The following is a 23,255-nucleotide window of genomic DNA, read 5'->3' as shown; positions in this document are numbered from 1 at the left end:
TATTATTATTATTATTATTATTATTATTATTATTATTATTATTATTATTATTATTATTATTATTATTATTATTCTAGTAAACTGACAGCTTTCATGGAATTAAAATTGCTGTAAATATTGTTTTACTGTAGGTGTTCCTCACTATTTTCAAATTTCATAAGGCACAATAAAATACAGTACTGCTAATATGCTAGACATCAGAGAAACTAAAATATGCACCAAACAACTGTAAAATTTCCTACTTCTAGAAATACGTTGGACAGCAGAACTATTATTTGTAAAATTTTGTAAAATGTTTTGTTAAAAGGCAGTATTGAACATGCTAATGTTCAGTTCTGCCTTTGGCAAATTTTAATGAAAAACAAAACAAAAACTACCAATGGCTAGAATTCTAACACAGCTAGATCAAACAAAATCCAAAATCCACAAAAATGCAATATGTTTACTGACCAGCAACAATGCACAATACTCATAGTGGAAACTTTCGAAGCTCCACTAACTTCTTCATCAAATAGTTTAAAAATCACACAAATGCAACAGATATTAAATTGGCAAGTTAAGTTTGATGCAAAATTATTTTTATTGGGTGTGATTTCAGATACTAAAACAGAGGAAAAATTTGGAAAATTGTTGTTCTATATGACTTCTGATGCCTGGATGGTTTATGCTTCTCAATGGAAGGGGGCTGAATTGCCCACTTGGAAAGAATGGTTGATGAAACTGTTGGACTTTATGGAAATGGATAAACTCACCTGTTATGTTAAGGGACTCAACTGGGAGAAGATAAAGAATGCATGGGAACCTTTAATCACTTTTGTGATAACACGGCAAGTGGGGAATGCATAGTTAAATATATTTGTATCAATGTTTATATCTTGGCATAATAAGGTCACAGTGTTTCTCCTAGGAAGTCAGAGTTACTGTAGTCTTGTATTTTGTTAATGTCAGTTTTATGTATATTATGTTTCAGTATTTGTTTACATATTGTATTGTATTGTTATTGTTTTTACTCCAATAAAAATTTTAAAAAATAAAAATCACCTAAGAGGAAAAAACGAGTGACAGTATTGGAAGTCAAAGGTCTATATTTCGTACAGAGGTTGTCTGTTGTAGTTCAGTTGGTTTGGAGGGATCTCAGTGTTGGCAGAGGCCACACCTTTCTTGCCCATGTGACAAAAACAGTAAAATTTAAACCCCATTAGCAGCAGTAAAGTAACTCCTCTCGGGATCCAGAATATCTCAATTTCTCTTGAAGGCTCCTTACTTGGACAGAGAACATTGAATTTCACAAGAAGTTGCTGTACAGCTAACACGGTAAGGGGTGAAATAGATTGCCCCAAAGGGGCAGCTAAAAGCCACCCCTTCCGAAGGTGGATTGGGGCCATGGCAACTACACACCACAACCCCAATCCACTTTGAAGCCTCCTAAAAAAGGAGCAGCAAAGAGCTGTTCCTTTTTCAGGCAGTAAAAAAAACAACAGCTTTCCACCCGTGCCATAGCCTGAAGCCGGCTTTAAGGCACTCTGGCAGTGTGTGGTGTATAAATGCCATCCCGCTGGAGCACCCAGAAGCTGGCCAACATGTGAGCAGCCAGGTGGACTGAAGCCAGATTCCAGGTGTCTTGAGGACATGCATAATCTGTACACCACATTTTCAAGGCAGCTGGAAGCTGGCTTTTTATGACAGTCTGTTCTGGCCCAAAGTGACATGAAATTGAAAAGAAGTGAGTAGAACCAAAGGCACATATTATTCTAGCCATCTCTGTGATGTTCTTAGATTTGACTTCCATAAGTAAATTGGGTTAATTAAATCCTTTAGTTACTGTTAACTGTACATCAAAGTAAGGTAGCTATAGTTCTTTAGCACTAGAGTACATGAGACCATCTTAATTCTGTATTTCTAGTTTCTGAAAATTTGAAGACAGGGCCCCTTATCTTGATGTTGCCCAAGGAAGTAGGTGTGGAGTGGTGCCCATGATTTCTCCTTCCAAAAGGAGGAAGAGGACAGGAAATGTCATGACATTAAGCATTACAATGCAGGAAGGAAGGAGGCCCAGTATATAATCCAGTGTTGCCCCTATTTCTTCCTCTTTGATTATTGTTTCACCCATCCACCCTTTCCGGAGGTTGTTTCAGATTTCATTGGTCTCCTTTGGGGACCAGGTAGGAATTTTACAGTGACACAACTGGCTTTGGATAGTGCTTTAAATGAATTGGTTAGCTGTCTTTATGAAACCCATTGGTGAGTGGTTGGGTTCTTGATTTAATTGTGTCATTTGACATTTAATTAAACATAATTGACATTTTGGTCAATTTTGGGGTAATTATTATCTTTCCACTAGGAATTACAATGCATGGCAACAGATTGGTGTAAAACTGTTGACAATGGGTCTTGAAACCATGCCCTATGAGGAACAACTTTGGGAGCTGGGCATGTTTAGCCTGGAGAAAAGATGGTTCAGAGGTGATATGATAGCCTTGTTTAAATATTTGAGGGGTGTCATATTGAGGATGGAGCAAGCTTGTTTTCTGTTGCTCTGGAGAATAGGACTCAGAACAAGGGATTCCATCTAAACATTAGGAAGAGCTGCCTGGCAGTGAGAGCTGTTTGACAGTGGAACACGCTCCCTCAGAGTGTGGTGGAGTCTTCTTCTTTGGAAGTCTTTGAACAGATAGATGATCATCTGTCAGGGATGCTTTGTTTGCATGGCAGGGGGGGTTGGACTGGATGGTCCTTGTGGTCTCTTCCAACTCTATGATTGTATGATTCTGCAACTTTATTAATGAACAGACATCTGCAAAGTAGCAGCTGTTGGGGCACGTGAGCAATCATGTAGGGGGGACTGATTAAACCAAACCTCTCTGAGGGAGAAACTTCCTGGTGCTGAACTGATACTTCATTCCCTTGTGAAGGGAAAGTAGGAACCCAGATGATAATCCCAATGGAGTCTCTTGGAACTCTTGAGGTGGGATTCAAGTCCCGCAAACCAGATGACATTGAGTGGGCTGTAGGCAAGGCTTCTTCAATTTTGGGGAAGAACCTCCAAGATACAAATTAGATGAGTGCTTATACCCTGCCAGCTGTGATAATGCTACAGAATAAATTATTATTATTATTATTATTATTATTATTATTATTATTATTATTTTGTATTTCTATTTCTATTTCCCACCTCTCCCTGCAGGTCGAGGCGGGTTCACAACAGTATCAACAATACAAAATGCACAATAGAATAAAAACAGTATTATTTAACAATACGTACAATACTAATCAGCCAGCAGTGTTGATGTAGGTGAATTAAAACATCCAAATCATCATCTGTTTCCACATTATGATGTTTAATTCAAGTAGTTGGAACAATGAATTGGGATGGATACAGCATGGAGTAAAGGTAAAGGTTTCCCCTTTGACAAGATTGTCATGTCTGACTGTAGGGAGTGCTGCTCATCTCCATTACTAAGCCAAAGAGCCAGTATTGTCAAAGACAACTCTGTGATCATGTGGCCAGCATGACTGCATGGAATGCTGTAAGCTTCCCACCAAAGTGGTACTGAATTATCTACTTGCAGTTTTACATGCTTTTGAACTGGTAGGTTGGCAGACGATGGGATTAGTGACAGGAGCTCCCTTCATCATGCGGCACTTGGGCCTGAAACTGCTGACCTGCCAGTCTTGCAATTGTCAGTCAGTGTCTTAACCGCTGAGCCACTTCATTCCACAGTACAGAGTAGGCAAGAACAAAAAAAAAACTACATTCAGTCATCCTGGGCACATTGAAAAAAAAATCCCTACACTGTTCCAGAGCTGACTAGCCAAAGCTCATGCTCACTGGCAAAAGATTGGCCTTTGCCTATCTTGGCCAATATGTTTTAGCAAAGGTCGGTTGATTTGGTAGGTTCAATAAATGCCTCACAATGTCATGGAGAGGCATGAGCAGCCTTGAAGAAGGCTGCAGGGAAATTTTTTCACACTGAAGATAACCTCCTTGTTCCCAGTGGCATGTGACAACTACTGTCATATCACAAATATCCTCTTTTGGGGCAAAGTGGTTAAGTGTGTAGTGACTGGGCAATGTGTTGGAGGAAAGAGATTATCTGGATGCACTCAGTCTGGTTCAGTTCAGGATAAAATATCAAAATGACTTTGATTGTAGTGACCTACTCTGGTCAAAAGATGGGCCTGTGCTACTTCATTGCTCTTCCTGGATCTCAGCAGCTTTTGAACATAACCTACTGAACTAGCTCCACAGGTGGTATGTGTTACAGGGATTTGGTTTCTATTCACCATGAGGGCATTAAGCTGTAGCATAACACAGTGTTCCATCCAGCCTCCCTTGCTGCTCAGTATCTATATGAAGCTGCTGGATAAAGTTTTCAGGAGTTTTGGGGATGTGTGCACTCAGTATGATGATGAGTCAGTTATATTTCTCCATCTCATTGGGCTCAGTAAATACTGTTTATGTGCTGGACCAGCGTCTGAATGATTTGAAGGAGAAACAGTGGAAGCTGAATACGGATAAGACAAATAGTCTGTGGATTAATGGCACCCAAATCTAGGAACTGGGTATGTGAAGTTACCTCCTGAAGGAGCAGGTACATAGACTGGGAGTACAATGGGCCCACCATATTGGTGAGCTAGTGATCCACAGATTCCATTACCGTAGATCACCATGCCCCATATTATTCAATGATGGTGCATGCACATGTATGCACTGACACAAATGCATACATGTTGCTGTCCACTGAATAATATGGGGTTTGAGCACCCACATTTTTCCCATCTGTGAGATCCCAGAACTGAATCCCTGTGAATAAGAAGGGCCCACTCCTAGATTAATCTCTGCCATTGAAGGCCCAAGTATTTCTTAGCTTAGAGTGCCTATGGTGAATTTTGACTGGTTCATCAGCCATGGCCTTTCCTAGCCAAGAATATCCTAGCCACAGTAGTTCATGTATTAATCTACTTATATATAGTCAGCCCTCAGTATCCATAGAGTCTGCATCCACAAATTCAACCATCCACAGCTTTAAAAAAAATTCCAAAAAGCAAATCTTGGTTTTGCTATTTTATATATGTGACCCCATTTTACTATGCCCTTTTATATAATGGGACTTGAGCATCCACAGATTTTGGTATCCACTGGGGGGGGGGGTGGTGGTGGTCCTGGAATGAAAGGACCTATTGTATGTCTTCTCAAATACTGAGGCCTCCTAGAGGGGTCTTCCTTTATGTCCCACCAATGGAGCAATACATGTGAAGATGTGAGACAGGGGCTCCTCTGTTGGGGCACCCCAGTCACGCAGTTACATGAGCATTGCCTACATTTTGTCACCAAATTACAGCATGGCCTTTATTAAGCTCTATGGGTTGTGATTATTTTATCCAATTGCATGCATATGTTCTAACACTCATTTTAAATTAATAGATCACTTAATATAGATTTTTAATTGAATAAATCAAAACTAGGTTCCAAATAGAGCTGATTATGTATTTTTCATAATAAATAAATAATATGCAAAGATAGGCTTTTGTGTATGTGTCTCCAAGCTGATGAGAAACTATACAAATAGCTATTGCATACCCAATTCTACAGCCATTAGACATTATGACTAGTGATCATAAACTGTTTAGAAACAAGAGAAGGAAACCATATTTAGTCTTTCAATCTCTTGAAATAGCTGAATTGCATCAGTCTGAGCATTCAGCCAATACAGGATGTGTTCAACCCTAGATGTGAGTGTACAGTCATTTGAAGTAATGCCAGTCTTCTCAAGGGACTGCCATTATGTGAAACTGCCTCAGATTAACACTGATAGTGATGAGAATTAGATGAGACAATATTTCTATATAGAAGGGTAGTTTATTACTTAAACATATGTACAAAATCTAAACATGAAAATAATGAGAAACAGAGCAGACTATTTACAATATTTTTACAAAATGTTTTTACAAGAAACATTATTCCCTCTAAGTAACATGACACACACTTACACACAAATTAACCCTCTTTTGTATAACATATATAAATAAATACTGACTTTTAATGTCTGTTATAAAGAACATGATTTCTACAGCCAATTTAGTTAACAGATAAGTAGCTCTGTTATCTCCACACTACAATATAATTACATAAAGGGGAAAAATATTTTACTGATAGAACCTCTGTTAATTACTTTGCAAATTGTACCTTACCAATATATTCAATAGCGGTAATACAGTCATACAATTCATGCCTATAACTGAGTTATGAGTTTTGGCATGCAAAACTATATAGAGCCATCAACATCTGAAGGTATTAATTTACTTGTTTTAAATAAACTTCTGAAACTTAAAAGAAAACATGCAACAACTTATAAGCACAGTATTCCTGGGTTACAGTGTACAGGTGTTTATGATATTTATAGTAAGGTATATTCCACAGGTACTGAGCAACAATTTGAGAATACTTTAGAACAAAAGGAGGGTAAGTGGGGAGAAAAGAACGTTATAATCTAAAAATAAATAATGATTATTGCAGCTGCCTTTATACCAGTTTTAGAAAAGATGGAATACATTAGAGTGAAACCAATTAGGCCCTGCTTCTATATTCTTTTAAAGCAGCAGATAGGCTTGTAATTAAATCATATTCCTGTAGAATATGATTTTAATGCAATGTAAGTATCCATATAACTCTTTTCAGAAATGACTTTTTATAATATTCAACAAAGACCTCAGTGAAAGTTTTGCTTCACATTTAAAGACTTATACACATGTGTACTGTGATTTCTCATGAGATTATTACTTGTAGCTAATAGTGTGAATCAACTCCATCAAACAGAAAATTGAGTTCAAAGAAAATATTAGTTGTTGCAACAAATCAGGTGTAAATCAGCCCACAAAACCTAAACCAAATTGTGTCTGAGTTTGTGTGTGTTTATGTGTGTGGGGGAGGGAGAAAATCTGTACCATTTCCTTTGATGTCATAAAGTTCTACATATGATCTGTTTATATGTGATGTGACTGCTGTCTTGAATGGTATCAGGCAACATGAAAACTGTAGCTCTAACACCAGAACTGAAATCATTGCTTTTATACATGTAAGTCTACTGCAGGGTTGAGAATCATGCAGCTTTCCAGAAGCTGTTGGGCTGCAAGTTCTAGCAGCTCAGCCAGCATAACCAATGAAAAGGAATGGTAGGACTGCCATTCAATATTTGCAGGGCTCATAATTCCCAGCAATTAACATATACCCATTATTTGAAACAATTGACCTGTTTTTAGCTATCAACTAGGGAGTTGGTACTTTGAAGGCCATAACTGTCCATGGCATAAATCAAGTGTTACTCTGTCTTTCTCTTTGTGTACTTGGAACCAAAAAACTAACATTGGAATGGTCTCTCTAGTTCTTTAAGAGAGCAGTACATACGTATTTTTTCTACTTCTCTAGGAACAGCTTTAAAATATATTTTTCTTTGAAATGACTAATTCATTCAGCTTCTTTAAAAGCTCAGATACATAAATATGAAGGAACATGCCACAGTCCTCTAGTTTCCTACTAAGTGGGGGGTGGGTATGGGGGGGGGAGGCAGGAAGGGACAACTATTTATTCTAGGACCTAAATCAGATTGGTGTGTTCACATTTAAAGTAAAGGTACCTAGAGACTTTCCATCATTTATGCTAAATCGTTTACACATGGTTACACAGCAAGATAAGCTAGGAAAAAATTATTAGTTGTACAGTATATATATGAAAGCATGATCCAGAAAAGAATTGCTGAATACAGATTGACTGTGATGGGCCTGGTAGTCTTCAGTGGTATTGGCCTGTTCAGTAACATAGTATTATCTGAATACTTAAAAAACACAAAGATCAGCATAATCCTGAGCTCAATATACACTGAAATTTCCCCCAGAAACTTTATATTCCTTTACACTGATGGAGTCAACTGCCCTCACATTCCTCTGCATGCACAAAAATGTTTCCTCCATGTACATGGAAGAAACAGAAAAGAACCCATAGTAGGATGGGAAGTTCAACAGAAACATTATTGGTTACAAGGACTTATTTTCTGTTGTCTTTTGAGGACTGTAAAAGATAAGGAGAAAACAAACATGACTAGAACTCATGTGAAATTGCTACTTTTAGAATCAGGTTTTTAGCAAAGTGTTGAATGCAATCATTTGGTTCAATGACATTCTTTCCTGATATTTTTACCTTGGTTACAGTAAATGCTATATGGTTATGATGCATTGTCTACATAAACTTACACTTCAGTAGATGCAATTTAATTTTAAGTATTCCATGTGGTTTAATTAAGTTTTAGACCTCACTGTGAACAGCAACTAAAAAAAAAGACAACCCTGCATTTTCCTGGGATAGTTTCCATTTCAATAGAAATATATAGTACAGATATTTTAAAAACTACATAACCTTTGGCCAGTCTATGTTAGACCTAAACATGATTGCTGGCATCCACATGCGAATACCTTGAAAGTGAACATCCACAGAATTATTATTTGTGTATTAAATGTATTTATTTCTCTTAATACACTTACTTTCTCCCAGATCATCTGATGTTGACAACTTTCACATGTGAATACCAGCATTTAATAGCATTAGGGCATTCACTGTAATATATATATATACAGACTAAGATAATATATCTGCATATTCCTTTTATCTGCCGTTGTGATTTAATGTAGTATAAAAATATGGAATTTGTGTCATTATGTTCTGTTTGTTATGACAAGCAATGACAGGACCACATTTTTAAAATACATTTTAAGTGAACTGATAATATCAACTTATGGAATGTTGGTTGACATCTAGATGTTTAGGACTCTGTATAACACACACACACACACACACACACACACACTTCGGCTGAGAAGAGTGAGTGACATATAGTGTATGCTATGATGATAGTAAATCACTATAATTCAATATTCTTATACTGTATTTCCATAGATGCTGAATATTTAAGTTGTATGAACATGGTTGATTCTTGCATGACATACTTCATCCTGCAATTAGTACAAGCATGCTTATCTCAACCCTATTAATATAGGGTGACCATCTACTAGAATTGTAGCTCATTCCACAGTTCTGTACAGATTATTTTTTTTCTAATCTTCTTGCAGTACATTTCTTGCATGTGTTTACTTTTCCCCGACAAGTTAATAATCCAGCACAACTTAATATTTTTCAGGTGGTGGCTTGTAGTGATGTGGGTGATGTTGTTTCAAATGAGGCCCTGAAAAGAGATGAAACTTTTAAAGTAACTACAATGCATCAAAAATTCATATTAATGTTACCAATAATATATTTATTAATCTGAAGAATAAATCAATAGGTTTATTTATTTTAACCAGTTTGCACACAAAAGTATCATGTTCTCTAGGTGGCATGTACAAAGCTCAATACAATTTTCTGTATGCCAGCTTCCACTTGTGCAATGAGGGTTTCCTCCTCCACATACACACACTGAAACTAAAAGGTTCCTTCACAAACATGCTCCAGTGGTTGCCTGAACCTCAAGACTGCTGCAGGAAGGGAGGAGAAATTCAATCTAATAATATTCTCTGAAGATGGTGAAAAGTCAGGAAAAAACTCTTCTAGAACATGGTCTCATAGCCTGAAAAACCCACAAAAAACTATGGATGCTGGCTGTGAAAGCCTTCAACTTCACAATCTAATAACTGTATCCACAGTCAGAACAGCAGTTGAATGAAACCCACTGCATAGACCATCTAGTTCACACACAGCTAATGTTACTGAGAAATTCAGGCTAGCTTTCAATCATTATTTGGATATCACACTAATACCTTTTCTATGTTATTACTGAAGGATGATAAGCAGGCTTTTAAGCAGGCTTTTAAACAGCCTGGAGAATATGGTTCAAATTGATAATGAGCAAGTTACTTGCAATTATAATAACCTGTATGTCCTCTACTGTAATTGAGTGAATACAAACCATGGGAATTAGAAATGTATATTGTTGAAGGCCTATCTAACTACCCAGCTTGATACCACAGTGAAACTACATAAAAGGCAATTACAGTATATCATCCAATCCTGATCCGTAGTGTGAAGTGTTCTCCAATGATGAAATGTCCACACCTCCACACAAAAAATTAGCAATCATTAAAAAAATCATTAGAAAAATAGCAACCATCAGTTTGTTTCTTGGATGGTTCTGTTTTAATTCATAATTAGCATGTACAGTCTAAGACACATAACTAGGATGCTCAGGAGGCCTTCCATTCACTCCAGGAATCAAGCTATAGAATAAGTTGACTCAAGTTATTGAGTCATGAACTCATTTGTGTGTTTGTGTTCTACCCTAAGTCCAGATCCTCATGTGAGTGCAGGATCCACATTTTCTCATGATGAGCTGTGAGTCTCCTGGTATTTCTTTGGCATGCTCTCCATTTTCACTTATCCAGTCTTGGCATTATTCCTCCTGCCAGTGGCAAACATTTCCAAGCAAACAACTTTCCTCTTGCATCACTTCAGGCACTTGTCCATCCAGACAGAACTTCACCCACTGTGAGACCTCCACTGATTTAAGTCACCCCTCATTTCAGTGACAATGTCCAACCACAGTGAAAAACCTTTATCAGCTGAATGTTGTACTTTGAAGGACTTTCACCTTGTATGTACAGCTGCAGTCATGTGAGTTAGTTCTCATGAAACTACAAAGAGCATTAGGGCAAGTAACAGAACTTTTAAGAACGGTTGGCTTTAGTTATAATAGTTCATTATCATTGTGGCCAATCTAAGAATCAAAGACATTTTGTAAAGGCTTTGTGGAGTCTAAAACTGAACACTGTTTGAAGTTCATTTATTTAACTTGCTACCTAGGCAGAGTGCTCCATGCTTGTTCATTCTTTCTCCACCTGACCACATCCCTATCCTTGATCCTTTCTCCTGTACCCTTGCCTAAGCGCCTTAGAAAGTCATCATAACTAATGCAATCCATGAACTCTGATTATGACCAACTAAAAAGTGAATTCACTTGTCTCTGATTTCTTGTTTATATTTTTTCCTGATATTGTTCTGAAACTTTCTTCTCTTCTACACATGCCACCCTTCTGCCACTGAAACCTGAATATTTTCTTATCCTAACAGGGCTCTTTATTTGGAGCTTTACTGGAGATAGTAGACATATTTGTTTCTGGGCCACCACTACACTTTGGAGACATTATAATGCCAAGTACCTGAAAGTCAGCACTACAAGTTCTAACAAATCTGGAAACCATTCCCAGGTTGGAACTTATATTTAACATGGTTCCTGAAAAGAATGATAATCTGGGTCAGCATGGTATGTTCCAAGAACTCCAGTGAACACCACTCCCACCATTGCTATGTTGTTCCTTTAAAAAAAATCTGTATTTCCCAGCACTCTTGAAACTCTAGACCATGTTTTTCTAACCAGGTGCCTCCCAATATTAGACTACACCTTGTAATAATAATAATAATAATAATAATAATAATAATAATAATAATAATAATTTGTATTTGTATTCCGCCTCTCCCTGTATTGGAATTTCTTAAAAGTTTTGTTACTTATACATGCCTCTTTGTAGTTTCATGAGAACTAACTCACATGACCGTAGCTGTACATACAAGGAGAAAGTCCTTCAAAGTACTTCATTCAGCTGATAACGGTTTTTCACTGTGGTTGGACATTGTCACTGAAATGAGGGGTGCCTTAAATCAGTGGAGGTCTCACAATAAAGTAAAACAATAAAATCAAACATGAATATCAATAGATAAAAGCATAACAGGACATATTAGATCCTAGTTCCCCAATCTCCCTCCCACCCTAAAATACCATTAAAAATAATTCCCAATAAAATGGTTAATAAAATAGATCGAAATCAAGGTCCGGTGGGTACAGCTAAACAAGTGGAGAGTGAAAATTCTGAGGAGATCAGTTTGGGAAGGCCTGTCCGAAGATATTTGTTTTTATTGCCTTCTTAAAGGTCTCCAAAGATGTTAGATGGCGGATCTTGTCCAGCAGGTCACTCCAGATTTTTGGAGTGGCAACAGAAAACATCCTCTGGGAAGTCATCTTCAGTCTAGTTCTCTCTAACTGCAATAGGTTCTTCCCAGAGGACCTGAGAGTGTGGGAAGGACTATATGGGAGGAGGCATTCCCTCAGGTAAGCTGGGCCTAAGCCATGCAGGGCTTTATAGGTAATAACCAACAGCTTATACTGTGCCCGGAAGCTAATGGGCAGCCAGTGTAGGGATTTTAAGAGGTGTAATAGAATCAAATTTGGAACTCCTCTGTCACCAATCTGGTTATCCTAATAACCGTATTGACTGGGAATGTAAGACAACACATCTCTTGTGCACCAGGTTGTAAAAGACTTTCCTAAACACGATTTCAACAGTATATTAGGGGGGATACAGACAGGTAGAAAGGAGCACAGCCCCTTTCTGCCCAACATTGTTGTGGCAGCAACCAAATGGTGCCGGCAGCGATGCACTCCAAAAAGGACCCATGAAATGCAGCTCCTTTCTGCGCCACTGCCAAGGTGCCATTAGCACCCTGGAGTGGCATGGTGATGTTCCTCATGCGCCACGTCATTTAGAGGCAACACACAAGGCAGGTCATCGGCATGCGAGCTGTCTAAACATGTGCATGCCCAAAATGGCGCTGGGAGAGCACGGAGTGTGCAGACACTCTGCACTCCCCAGCCCTAAAGCAGCGGCCTGTACCGAGCCTAAGTCTCTAGTGGAAATTCAGATGCTAGCCTTCAATATGCTGTTACTGCCTTGTGGTAAGTCTTGGAAATAGAGTAGAAACACTCTGATAGGAAGAACTGGCAGTCAAATGAACCAAATCCTGAACAGGGTCAAAACTTCAAAATGAGTTTGAGTGCAGTTTGGATAGGCTTGGAAAGTTCCAAAATGAAATACTCCAAACTCACCCTTTTCCATTCAAGGATATTTAATAAACTGTCGCTCACTTTACATCTATTCCGTATAGCCATATCCAACTAGTTTAACAAAGAAAATGAAGTACACTCGCCCTCCACATTTGCTAGTGTTTGGGGATAAGACCCCCATGAATGTGGAAAAACTGCAAATAACAAAAGCACTATGTTTTTACCTGAGAGAACATCTCTCTAGGAATCTCTAGGCCCTCCAGTGCAACTCTGTGGTCAACATCTGCCAGACATTTACCATAGAATTGCATTGGAGGAGCTACAGATGCCTAGTGGAGTGTACTCACTATGAATCTCTGGGTCCTCCAGTGTCACTTTTGACCATAGAATTGCATTGCAGGGCCTAGATATTCCTAGAGAGAACGTATGAATAAAATCTGTGAATAATCAAATCCGCAAATGTTAAAGCTGCAAATGGGGAGGGACGAGTGTAAAACATTATGGTTGTTGGGTTGTTATGCCAGATGGAGAAGGGTATACCTAGAGAAGCCAACAATATTTTTTATATTTTTTATGTGAGCATGAGAGGGAAAGCACCTTTTTTTGTGCAAATGAATCACTCAGAATTGTTCTCTGTAGTATGATAACACTCACTGTGTGAAGATGTCAGCAAATCAGGTGTTCGGAATGATTTTATTGTTGCAGGCCCCTCACCACCTGTTGTCAACACTTGTACTTCTAAACGATAAAGAGTCGATGGTCTCAGGTTGGGCACTGTCAGTACATAGTGATCCTTAAAGGAAATGGAAGCAGTCATTTCAAGTTACTTGACCAACTAGACTGAAGTTGTTTAGCATCATTGTACACCCACAATAGTCTCCTTGATTCTTCTTTTCTACCCCATGCAATAGAAGAATCAAGTACTTACTACTGGCAATATCTGTGACTGGGAAATGATGCTGTTGGGTAAGCTGTTTTGCCTGCTCTCTGTTGTAACTTCAGCCCAAGTGACTTGGAACCCTGTCATAGGCTGGTGAAGATCTGATTTTGATATTTTCCAGGAAAAGTGCCCAGTAATGTTGATGTCCTGAACAATGAAAGAGGCAGAAAGATTCTCCGGCTTTGCCAGAACTTTTGGGACAAGTGGAGCTGTAGAATACATCAACACAGAAGAGAGAGAAAAAACCAAGATGTTACTATTTCTATCAAGATTATAAGAACTTTAGTATATGTATGCATAGAACACTGGTAGGTTAAATGTTGGATATCATATTCTATTTCTCTATGTAATATTCTTAATTTTCTTTCAGAAGGGGGTCGATTTGCCATGTAGGTCTGTAGCAGCAACAGAGAGATTTGTATCACCTTAAAAACTAGAAAATTTATTTGGCATAAGCTTTCATGAAGTATATCTGATAAAGTAGGCTTCAGTCCATGAAATCTTCTGCCAAATAAAACTTTTAAATCCTTTAAAATACCACAATACCATTTGTTGTTTTCATATTATTTGCAACAGTTTTTTAAAATATTAATTTTTAAAATCCAGTTTAACAATAATTGTACTATATTCACTGAGTTTCTAGTTATACTTTAAAAATCTGTATCATGCCTAGAAGGCAGCATTAATTAAACCAGCAAGTCCCTATTACAAACAATGCTGTAACATATGTACAGAGGGTTTTTTTCTGTATATACAGTGGGCCCTCCCACATTCACTACAGTTAAGGGTATAGAACTGCTGTGAAAGTGGAAGAAATTGCCAAAAAAACCCATCCCTTTTTACCTAGAGAACACATCTCTAGGAATGTTTAGATCCTCCAATGCAACTCTATGGTCAAAATTTGCTAGAGGCTGACCACAGAATTGCAATGGAGGACCTACAAGTGCCCAGAGAAGTCTTCTCTAGGAATTTCAACGTCCTCCACATGAATTGTGGTAGATACTGACCACAGAATTGTGCTAAAGCAACTAGAGAATCCTAGAGAGAATATATTAATCAAATCCATGAATAATCAAACATGTAAAAGTATCAAATGTGGAGAGCTGACTGTAGAGGTCTTGAAACATAAGCTAGAGGTCAAATAACACAGATAGCAATAGGACTAGAATAAAATATTTGCATTAGATGTCAATATAATTAAATATATAATTAAAATGTTTCATCTTTCACAGAGGGCAGAGCTCATCCTTTCCAATTGGGGGCAAAAATTTCCATTTCAAATTTGCCTGGCATCTGGTAGTTTTGGGGTCCATCTTAGATCACCATAATAAAGACGGACTGGTACATACATATTGACAATTAAATGTTGAAATTATGTGGTAGGTTTTTTTGGGGGGAGCTGCAAATAACTGGATTCTATTTGCAAAATGGATTCTATTTTGTTAACCTTAAACAGAAAATGGCACACAGAGGTGGAGGAAAGATTTTTGGTATAGTTTATGAGCATACAGTAAAGACAAGCAGTGATCAGTTTTCCAGTTCAGCTCTTTAAGTGTTGTAATCCAACCAAAATGATCTGTTCAAGAAGTGATCTGTGCCAGCTCCCGGAAGAGACTACAAACGCTCATGCAGTCGTATTGATCCTTATCTGTCTTGTAAAAAACATTACCTTTTTTGGACTACAGGTCTACAGCTGGGTGAGGGACTATAGGCTATGTAGTCCAAAACCTTGGCAAGATCTCTTTTTATTCTCTCTGGGCCCATACAGACAGGCCAAAATAAAGCTGCTTCAGGTCACTTGGGAAGTATGCTATTTAAATTATGCAAGCGCCCTTAGGACTGGAGCGTGGCTTTGGCATGAATACGATTAGCATAATGTGTGTGTGTATTAGACTTAACCCAAGCTCATATATTCTTCCCTGAACTCAATGGACAATACAGATAATCCATTCAATTATGCAGCTATTCCTTTTTTTAAGACAAAAGGGAGTTATTGTAAGCAACGTTTGGGCCACTATGTTACTTTATCATAACATATGGCTTTCCAGCTCTTGCAGGGCTTAAGTCCTAGTATCCCCTAGCTGGTGCAGCCAATGCTAGGAAATGCTGGGAGCTGCAGTCCAACAACATCCAGATCATGGAAGCTGTGCTATTTGAATGCACAGGCACACATACACACTTTGCAATCTCTGCAGTCCCTGCAACGTATGATATACGGCGGCCTCAAAATGCACCAGACAAGCTAGACCACAGAAACCCACTGGGTGTCCTTGGACATGTCATATTCTTACAGCCTCAGAGGAAGGCAATGGCAAACCCACTTTGAATAAATCTTGCCAAGAAAACCCTGTGATATGATTGCCTTAGAATTGCCATAAGTAAAAACTTACTCGAAAGCACATAGAAACAACAGAGCTAGACCCATGCAATAAACTTTTTTTTTGTTTTTTTATTTATATACCGCTATTCCAAAGATCATAGCAGTGAACAGCAAGTAAGCTAATTAGCAAGTAAGCTAATTTGCCCCCAACAGTCTGGGTACTCATTTTAGCGACCTCAGAAGGATGCAAGTCTGAGTCGAGCTTGGGCCCTTTTGCTGGTCTTGAACTCGCAACCTTGTGGTTTCGAGTGAATGGCTGCAGTACAGGCATTTACCCACTGCGCCACCAGGGCTCAACTTCACCACTGTTGTTTAACTTCTAAACTTAGTACTGAAGCAATAAAACCATCCAGAACATTGAATTTTAAACCAATGTTCCTGCCCATTAATTCATTCGCAAATGAACCCTCTGAAGATTCTAACACCTGGCCCAAGAAGGTGGCACATTTCTTGGCATAAATAGAAATTTAAAGGGGGTGTGAAATCAAAAATCCATGTGTTCAGCAAACTTGAACTAATGATGGTTACATCCCTACCATCCAGTTGTCACTGTGCAGCCTGGCAAAAAAATGTCAAACAAGAAGATGTTGGATGCTTTTGTGCCAAGGTTCAGATAAAGTGTTTATGCTAATGGGATTTTGGCTAAGCTCTCTCCCCAGTTCTCTACATCTTTCAGAATGATTTCAAGAACCAACAGAAATACTTTCCTGTTTTGCATTTTCCCACCTCTCAACTTACCTCCTTCAGAAGGACAGCTTATGTGCTTGTGCTTTTTCCCTTTAAGATCAGAACAAGGTGGAGTAGTAAACAAAATAGTTTCAGCCTTCAAATGGCCTTTGGATTTTGCTGGCTGAACAGTGACTTTGTATTTGCATGAAAATGACAGGTTCTGAAGAATTATATAGTTTCCCTTTTAAAAAAAAAAGAGAGAGAGAGAGAGAGTTTACATCAAGCTTTTTATTGTCTTACTCTTAATATACCTTGTTTCAGATTAAATTCTCATTTCTGCCTCAAATCCAAATGATTGATACCAAAGTAATTTTCTCTTAACCCACAAGATAAACAGATTTTGAAAAAAAATATTTTATGCTATTCTATTGAACTGAAACTTGATTATTTGTTGAATGCCCGCATTTATAGTTCAGATTTTACAGCACCTCCTTAGAATCTGATGATGGAAACAGAGGGATAGGGATGAGTACTGATGACATGTTATCCTATCTCTACCAGTCACCTCCCCCAAAGGTTTTATGCAGATAGTATAAAGCATGAAGTCCAAGATGGATCTCTACACTACCCTCTAGGCAAAGAGTATAGGCTGACTGAGAGCCTTCCAGTAACACCTTCTGGAAATGGTCAACCAAAACAGATTTATCATAAAACAGAGACCAGTGGTTCTTGTACCATACAAAGATACACAGGCAAAACTGACAGATCTGTCCTAAAGGACATAAGACATATGATTGGAAAAGAGAGAGTGACGAGAGAGTGAAAGGCATAGAAATGGTATCACATTATCATTTAATAGAGCAGAAAACCTTTGAATGGCTGAGTGTGGGAAAGCTTGAGGATTTTTAATTATAGGCAGGAACATAATGTGAAATATATGTAAGTGCTGAATCAAAAGGTGAGGTTTTAGTGGGTGAGGCCCTAAAAGTAAGGACAAGAAACATTTGGTGGATATGGACAGGGCGATAGACTCTAAAGTAATGGGATATGTTACTATCATTCCATATGCAAGGATTATGCCTTTGTTTCCATTTCTAGTTTTTGACAGTTAAAATTCAACTTACGTAAGTTGTACTAGCAGACTTTTCAGGTCCTTTTGTATCATTGTGCACACAAGATTCTGCAAACCACTGGACATGATATCTACTCCTACTGCTTACATCTAAACAGAACAAATTAAGAAAATATTAGTTAACTGTGAAAATCACATTTTTAACTTTCTTTTTAAAAAACTCACAAACCACTATTTTTGGAATATATACATTTATAATCTATAAAAACATCATATCTATCTGTCACTCAACATTTATAAGGAGAAAAATAATTCCTTATCCAAATAATTGCACTCATGTTATAAACAAGTAAAATGACACCACTAAGTCAATATAAAATGGATTTAGCAAAAATGCAGAAAGAAGTCAGAATGTTTTCTGCTGCCAAGTATCCTGGGGAATGATGGAAGAATTTTATGTTGGCTACAAGATACTGTCATACAGCAGACATACTTAATATTAAAGACTGGATTACACATTGTGTAATTATATAAAAGTATAGTGTAGTGTTAGAGACCAATATTGAATCATTTTGTTATTACCATTATCACTATTCAATAGGTGAAAATCAGCTGACATTTATCCCACAAGCTTAATATGAGCTGTTAGTATGTCCTGCCTTCTATTGCTTGTACAGTATTCCCTGAAAATACCTGACTAAACATCACCAACACTCCTTACAATCTTGCTGTCAGGTGCCTCTAAGTACTTTTCTCTAGTGCTACTAAGTATCAATACAAAGTTGTTGGGTGCAGTCTTTAGATTTGGAGTAAGGTGCCATCAGCATGTAATAAAATCAATATTACATGTCAATTAGAATCAGGAGACGCTCTGCATAACCAAGAGTGGTGATCAGACATAGGAGATACATCAGCTTTGCTGCCAGAATAGGTCCAAAACACACTGCAGAAATAATCCAGTTTGAGACTGCTTTAACTGCATTGGCTCAAATCTAGGGAATCCTGGGAACTGTAGTTTTGTGAGACATTTAACCACCTCTGTCAGAGAGCTCTGGTGCCACAATAAACTACAATTCCCAGGATTCTCTAGCACTGAGCCAGGGCAATTAAAGTGGTCTCAAATTGGATTCTTTCTGCAGCATGTTTTGGATAGTAGTCAACAGATAAATTTAATATTTTTGCATGCTATATTTATGAACAGTGTTTGTTCTAAATACAAATTTATATGCATTATATCTTTTCAGACTTAAAGGATCAGAAAGCATTATAATGATATAGCTGTGTTAGTCTGTAGAATCAGTATATAGAGAGATCTTGTAGCACCTTTGAGAGTAACTGGAAAAAAAAGTTGGGAGCTTGAGCTTTTGTAAACTTCAGTCTGCTTCATCTGAGGAAATAGACTGAAGTCTACGAAAGCTTATGCTGCCAATTTCTTTATTACTGTGACAATGTAGTTCAACCAAACAGGAAATTATACAAATAAGTTTAATACTATTGCTGAGCACGAATTTGGTGTCAGATTAGTATGAAAACAGTTGCTTCCAGTCCTGAAAAACAGCAGGTTGAAGATTCAAAAAATGTAAATGAGAAATGGGTCAGGGGCTTCTCAGCAGACAATGAGCACTAATCAAGCAGACATTAATCCTCCTTTGTATATCCTCCCGCCCTGAGGCCTGCCATTAGCAACAAAACAATATACATGCAAATCACTCCTCCTTTCCCAGGGTGACACAGTGTATATATATACCCAACTCTTTTCCAGGCAAGCATTCTCTGAAGATGCCAGCCACAAATGCTGGCGAAATGTCAGGAAGAAAACTCTTCTAAAACATGGCCACATAGCCCAAAAACCCCACAAAAACATATAGAGTAAATTGTCTTTTCTGGAAGCTTCCAGTTCAGTGTAGAGGGTCTTTAGAGCTCCCTAGCAAAGAATTCCAAGTATCTGGCCAAAGTACAAATCCCAGGATTCCATAGGATAGAGCTGTGACAGTTGTATAAAACTGCTATAATTGTTTACTGCTGATATACCATAATATACCATAATATGACTCTCCAAATTACTTTAGGAATTGGCTTTGTCATGCCTTGTAATAACTAGGACATTAGGAAAGCACTGCCATTTAGAATCATTAGCATGGGACATTGATTTGAGTATTACTTGCATTTAGCTTAATCCCCAAGAATTCAGATTTTCTGAACAGAAATCTACCAGTCATTACTGACCCTGACCCCTGGATACACTCTCCATACTCTCTGTAGAAGAGATCTACCCTGGCTGTGACCCTTCCTTCTTCAGTGTTGGTTGTTGGGGGGGGGGCATTATTGTTCTTGAAGACAGTATAATGGAAACCACTTATAGCAGAGGACATGAGACAAAAGATGGAAGGAGAATTGAGACAATCGGGCCTTTTAATGGTCTTGTTGGTTTAAATAGATTGCTATTATTATTTGAGACGTATATGTTCTAAGGTTACAGCACCATTCCAAGTGGCTTTAACTTTCTAAATTAAATTTTTACCTGAGTAGTGAACACTTTACATTTCAGTTTGCCTAGAATTTTGTAAAAAGAATTATTGTGGTATGTCAAGAGAGGGGGTGGCTGTCTGTGTTTGCCATGCGTTCATATTGTCTACTACTTTGCTATGTTAAAGGACAAATTACCTCAGTCCAGTGAAACTTGGAACCAGATTTACCTATTCATTCCAATATTTGTCTAGCCCATAAAGCAAAGAATACTTTTATATAAGATAAGGGGAAGAATCCTAAACTATGCCGGATAAACCAGCAAAACTGGATTGATTGGTAAAACTAGAAATAATAAAACAAAGACCATGAGAAAGCAAACAGGCATGCTATAAATATATTTAAACTCATTTATAAATAAAAGTTCTCATACAACCTTTTGCCTACTGTGGCTGATTTCTTTTTTTATGGCTATCATTTGTTGTAAATGAAAGGCTAGTTCAGACATTGCTTTTTTTGGCAATGTGGATAGTTTGAGGCATGCTGTGAAAGACTTTGTGTACACAATAGTCCTACCTGGCACATTAAGTGGGCATAATCTTTCTGAAGTTCTTTCTGCCACCACCTGTCATACGTTCTCACTCAGGATAGAGAGGAATTTCAAGAGTTCATAGATATGGTATCAGTCTATGAGTCAACAATAGGATATTGACCATCTATCACCATCAGACATCATGATATCTTTTTCAGCTTAGGTGGGTGTGCAGAATTGCTTGGTTATTTGGTTGGTAAGATGGAAAGGGCTGATGCATAGGCTGTTGGAACACTCAACTTTTCTCCAAGATTTTACTAAAATAGATTTGTAAAGTGGCCCAATAAGGTTGCATACTATCATCCTATTTATTCAACCTATATGCAGAAAACATTGCATGCAGAGCAGGCTTAAACTCAGAGGTGTGTGTGTGTGTGTGTGTGTGTGTGTGTGTGAAGGTCCGAGGAAGCAACCTTGACAACCTAAGACATGCAGACATCACAATGCTACTAGCAGATACCAATCAAGACCTGGAGCAATTATTAAAGAGGGTCAATGAGGAAAGTGCTAAGATAGGCTTGGTGTTGGGGGAAAAAAATCAAGAAAAAATTTCCACAGAAGAACTATAAAGATTCATCCTAAATGATAAGAAAATTGAAATAGTTAAAAGAGTTTCAATACCTTGAATCAAACATTGATCAAAACGGAAGTTGCAGTCAAGAAATTAGAAGAAAGCTAGGATTGGGAAGGGCAACAATGAGAGATTGTGCAAGATCCTAAAGTGTAAAGATATAACTGGACACTAAAGTGAGGCCTGTCCAAGCCATCATATTCCCCATCATCATGTGCAGATGTGAGAGCTGGACAGTGCAGAAAGCCAATAGAAAGAAAATAAGCTCATTTCAGATATGAAATAATAGGAGTAGACTACTGAGGATACTTCAAGCAAGAAAACAAGCAATTAAGTTCTACAACAGATCAATCCTGAACTCTTCCTAGAAGATGACTAAATTGAAGCTGTCATACTTTGGCCATATCACGAGAAGGCATGAATCATTAAAAAGGACAATAATGCTAGGGAAGGTAGAGGGCACTAGAAAGAGAGGGAGACCACACACCAGATGGTTGGACTTAATCAGATGCCACTGGCTTGAGCCTGCAGAACCTGAGCAGAGCAGTAGACAAGTACATAAATCAAGTTTACCATTCTATTGCTGCAATCAAACAAAAAGCAGATGATGAATCGTTCTTTGTACACTGCCCTTATTTATAACAAGCTATCTTTGCTGTACCCAAGTACACAGTAGAGTGAGCAGCTGTATTATTGGCTAACATTTTTCATGACTCTGGAACAACTTTTTCAAGATATGCTCACAAACATCCTGCCATCCAATTATCTGATCTGTCCCCTTCAAGTACTGTGTCACACCTTGTCGCAAATACTTCCAAAACAGAGGGGTCTCCCTCTAACTACATTACCTAAAGTGGGTAATTCATGTTTCTGCGATACATATTCTACAACCCCTTCTTTGGTGTATCATGTCTAATGTGGAAAAATAAGGCAGGTCCAACCACCATGGTTTTCTCCTCATCTTCCTATCTTTCTGAGTTGATTATATGCTGTTACAATCTGCTCTCTCTCTCTCTCTCTCTCTCTCTCTCTGTGTGTGTGTGTGTGTGTGTGTGTGTGTGTGTGTGTGTCCTGTCAAATTTGATAAGGTTTTCTCAGGCAAGGAATACTCAGATGTGGTTTTACCAATTCATTCCTCTGAAATAAATAGTCTATAGCCCCCGGTATTTATTGGCAGTCCCCCATCCAAAGTATTAAGCAGAACTGGCCCTGCTTAGCTTCCAAGATTAGTGGGATCTGGTGATTTTAGGATATTTAGGCCCCTGTCCAACATGGTGGTCTGAGACTGTGATTCTGGAGAGCAGGGTTGGAATCCCTGTTTAGCTATGAAAACCCACTGGGTGGCTTTGGACAAGTCATAGTCTCTGAGTCTCAGAATGCTTAAAAACGTAAACACTGCAGAGACACAGATACCGTGTCACAATTTCTCACAGCAAAAAGGATCTTCGAATCACCACAGGCCAACCGCATCTACAACAGGATGGAACATGCTCTGTTACAGGAGAGAATACACACCACCTGCCAAGAACAGGCCAACACAGACAAAGGACTGCTATCACTCCACCTCAGCATCAGTCAAATGATGAACACCCAAGACTGGGGAAAAATTAACAACCTCACTTACAGGAAAATTGAAAAAGATATGGCAGACCACACCAAAAGACAAAAACAAAAGTTCAACAAATGC

General features: G+C 38.1%; 1 protein-coding gene across 1 annotated transcript in view; it reads right to left on the bottom strand.

Moving 5' to 3' along the window:
* Positions 1-5,861: 5,861 nt before the first annotated feature.
* Positions 5,862-23,255, bottom strand: part of ANOS1 (anosmin 1) — a 121,299-nt gene continuing 103,905 nt past the window's right edge. The window contains exons 10-14 of the mRNA XM_042460286.1: positions 17,992-18,089; positions 16,937-17,108; positions 13,807-14,027; positions 13,533-13,671; positions 5,862-9,233 (exon numbers count right to left, since the gene is read on the bottom strand). Coding sequence (XP_042316220.1) covers positions 9,175-9,233; positions 13,533-13,671; positions 13,807-14,027; positions 16,937-17,108; positions 17,992-18,089 — 689 coding nt within the window. The 3' untranslated portion in view covers positions 5,862-9,174. The remainder of the gene's footprint in view (positions 9,234-13,532; positions 13,672-13,806; positions 14,028-16,936; positions 17,109-17,991; positions 18,090-23,255) is intronic.

The sequence above is a fragment of the Sceloporus undulatus genome, chromosome 3 (genome assembly GCF_019175285.1).
Source record: "Sceloporus undulatus isolate JIND9_A2432 ecotype Alabama chromosome 3, SceUnd_v1.1, whole genome shotgun sequence".
Classification (NCBI taxonomy): domain Eukaryota; kingdom Metazoa; phylum Chordata; class Lepidosauria; order Squamata; family Phrynosomatidae; genus Sceloporus; species Sceloporus undulatus.
The sequence above is the reverse complement of the archived record's forward strand: the minus strand, read 5'-3'. Positions and strand labels throughout refer to the sequence as shown.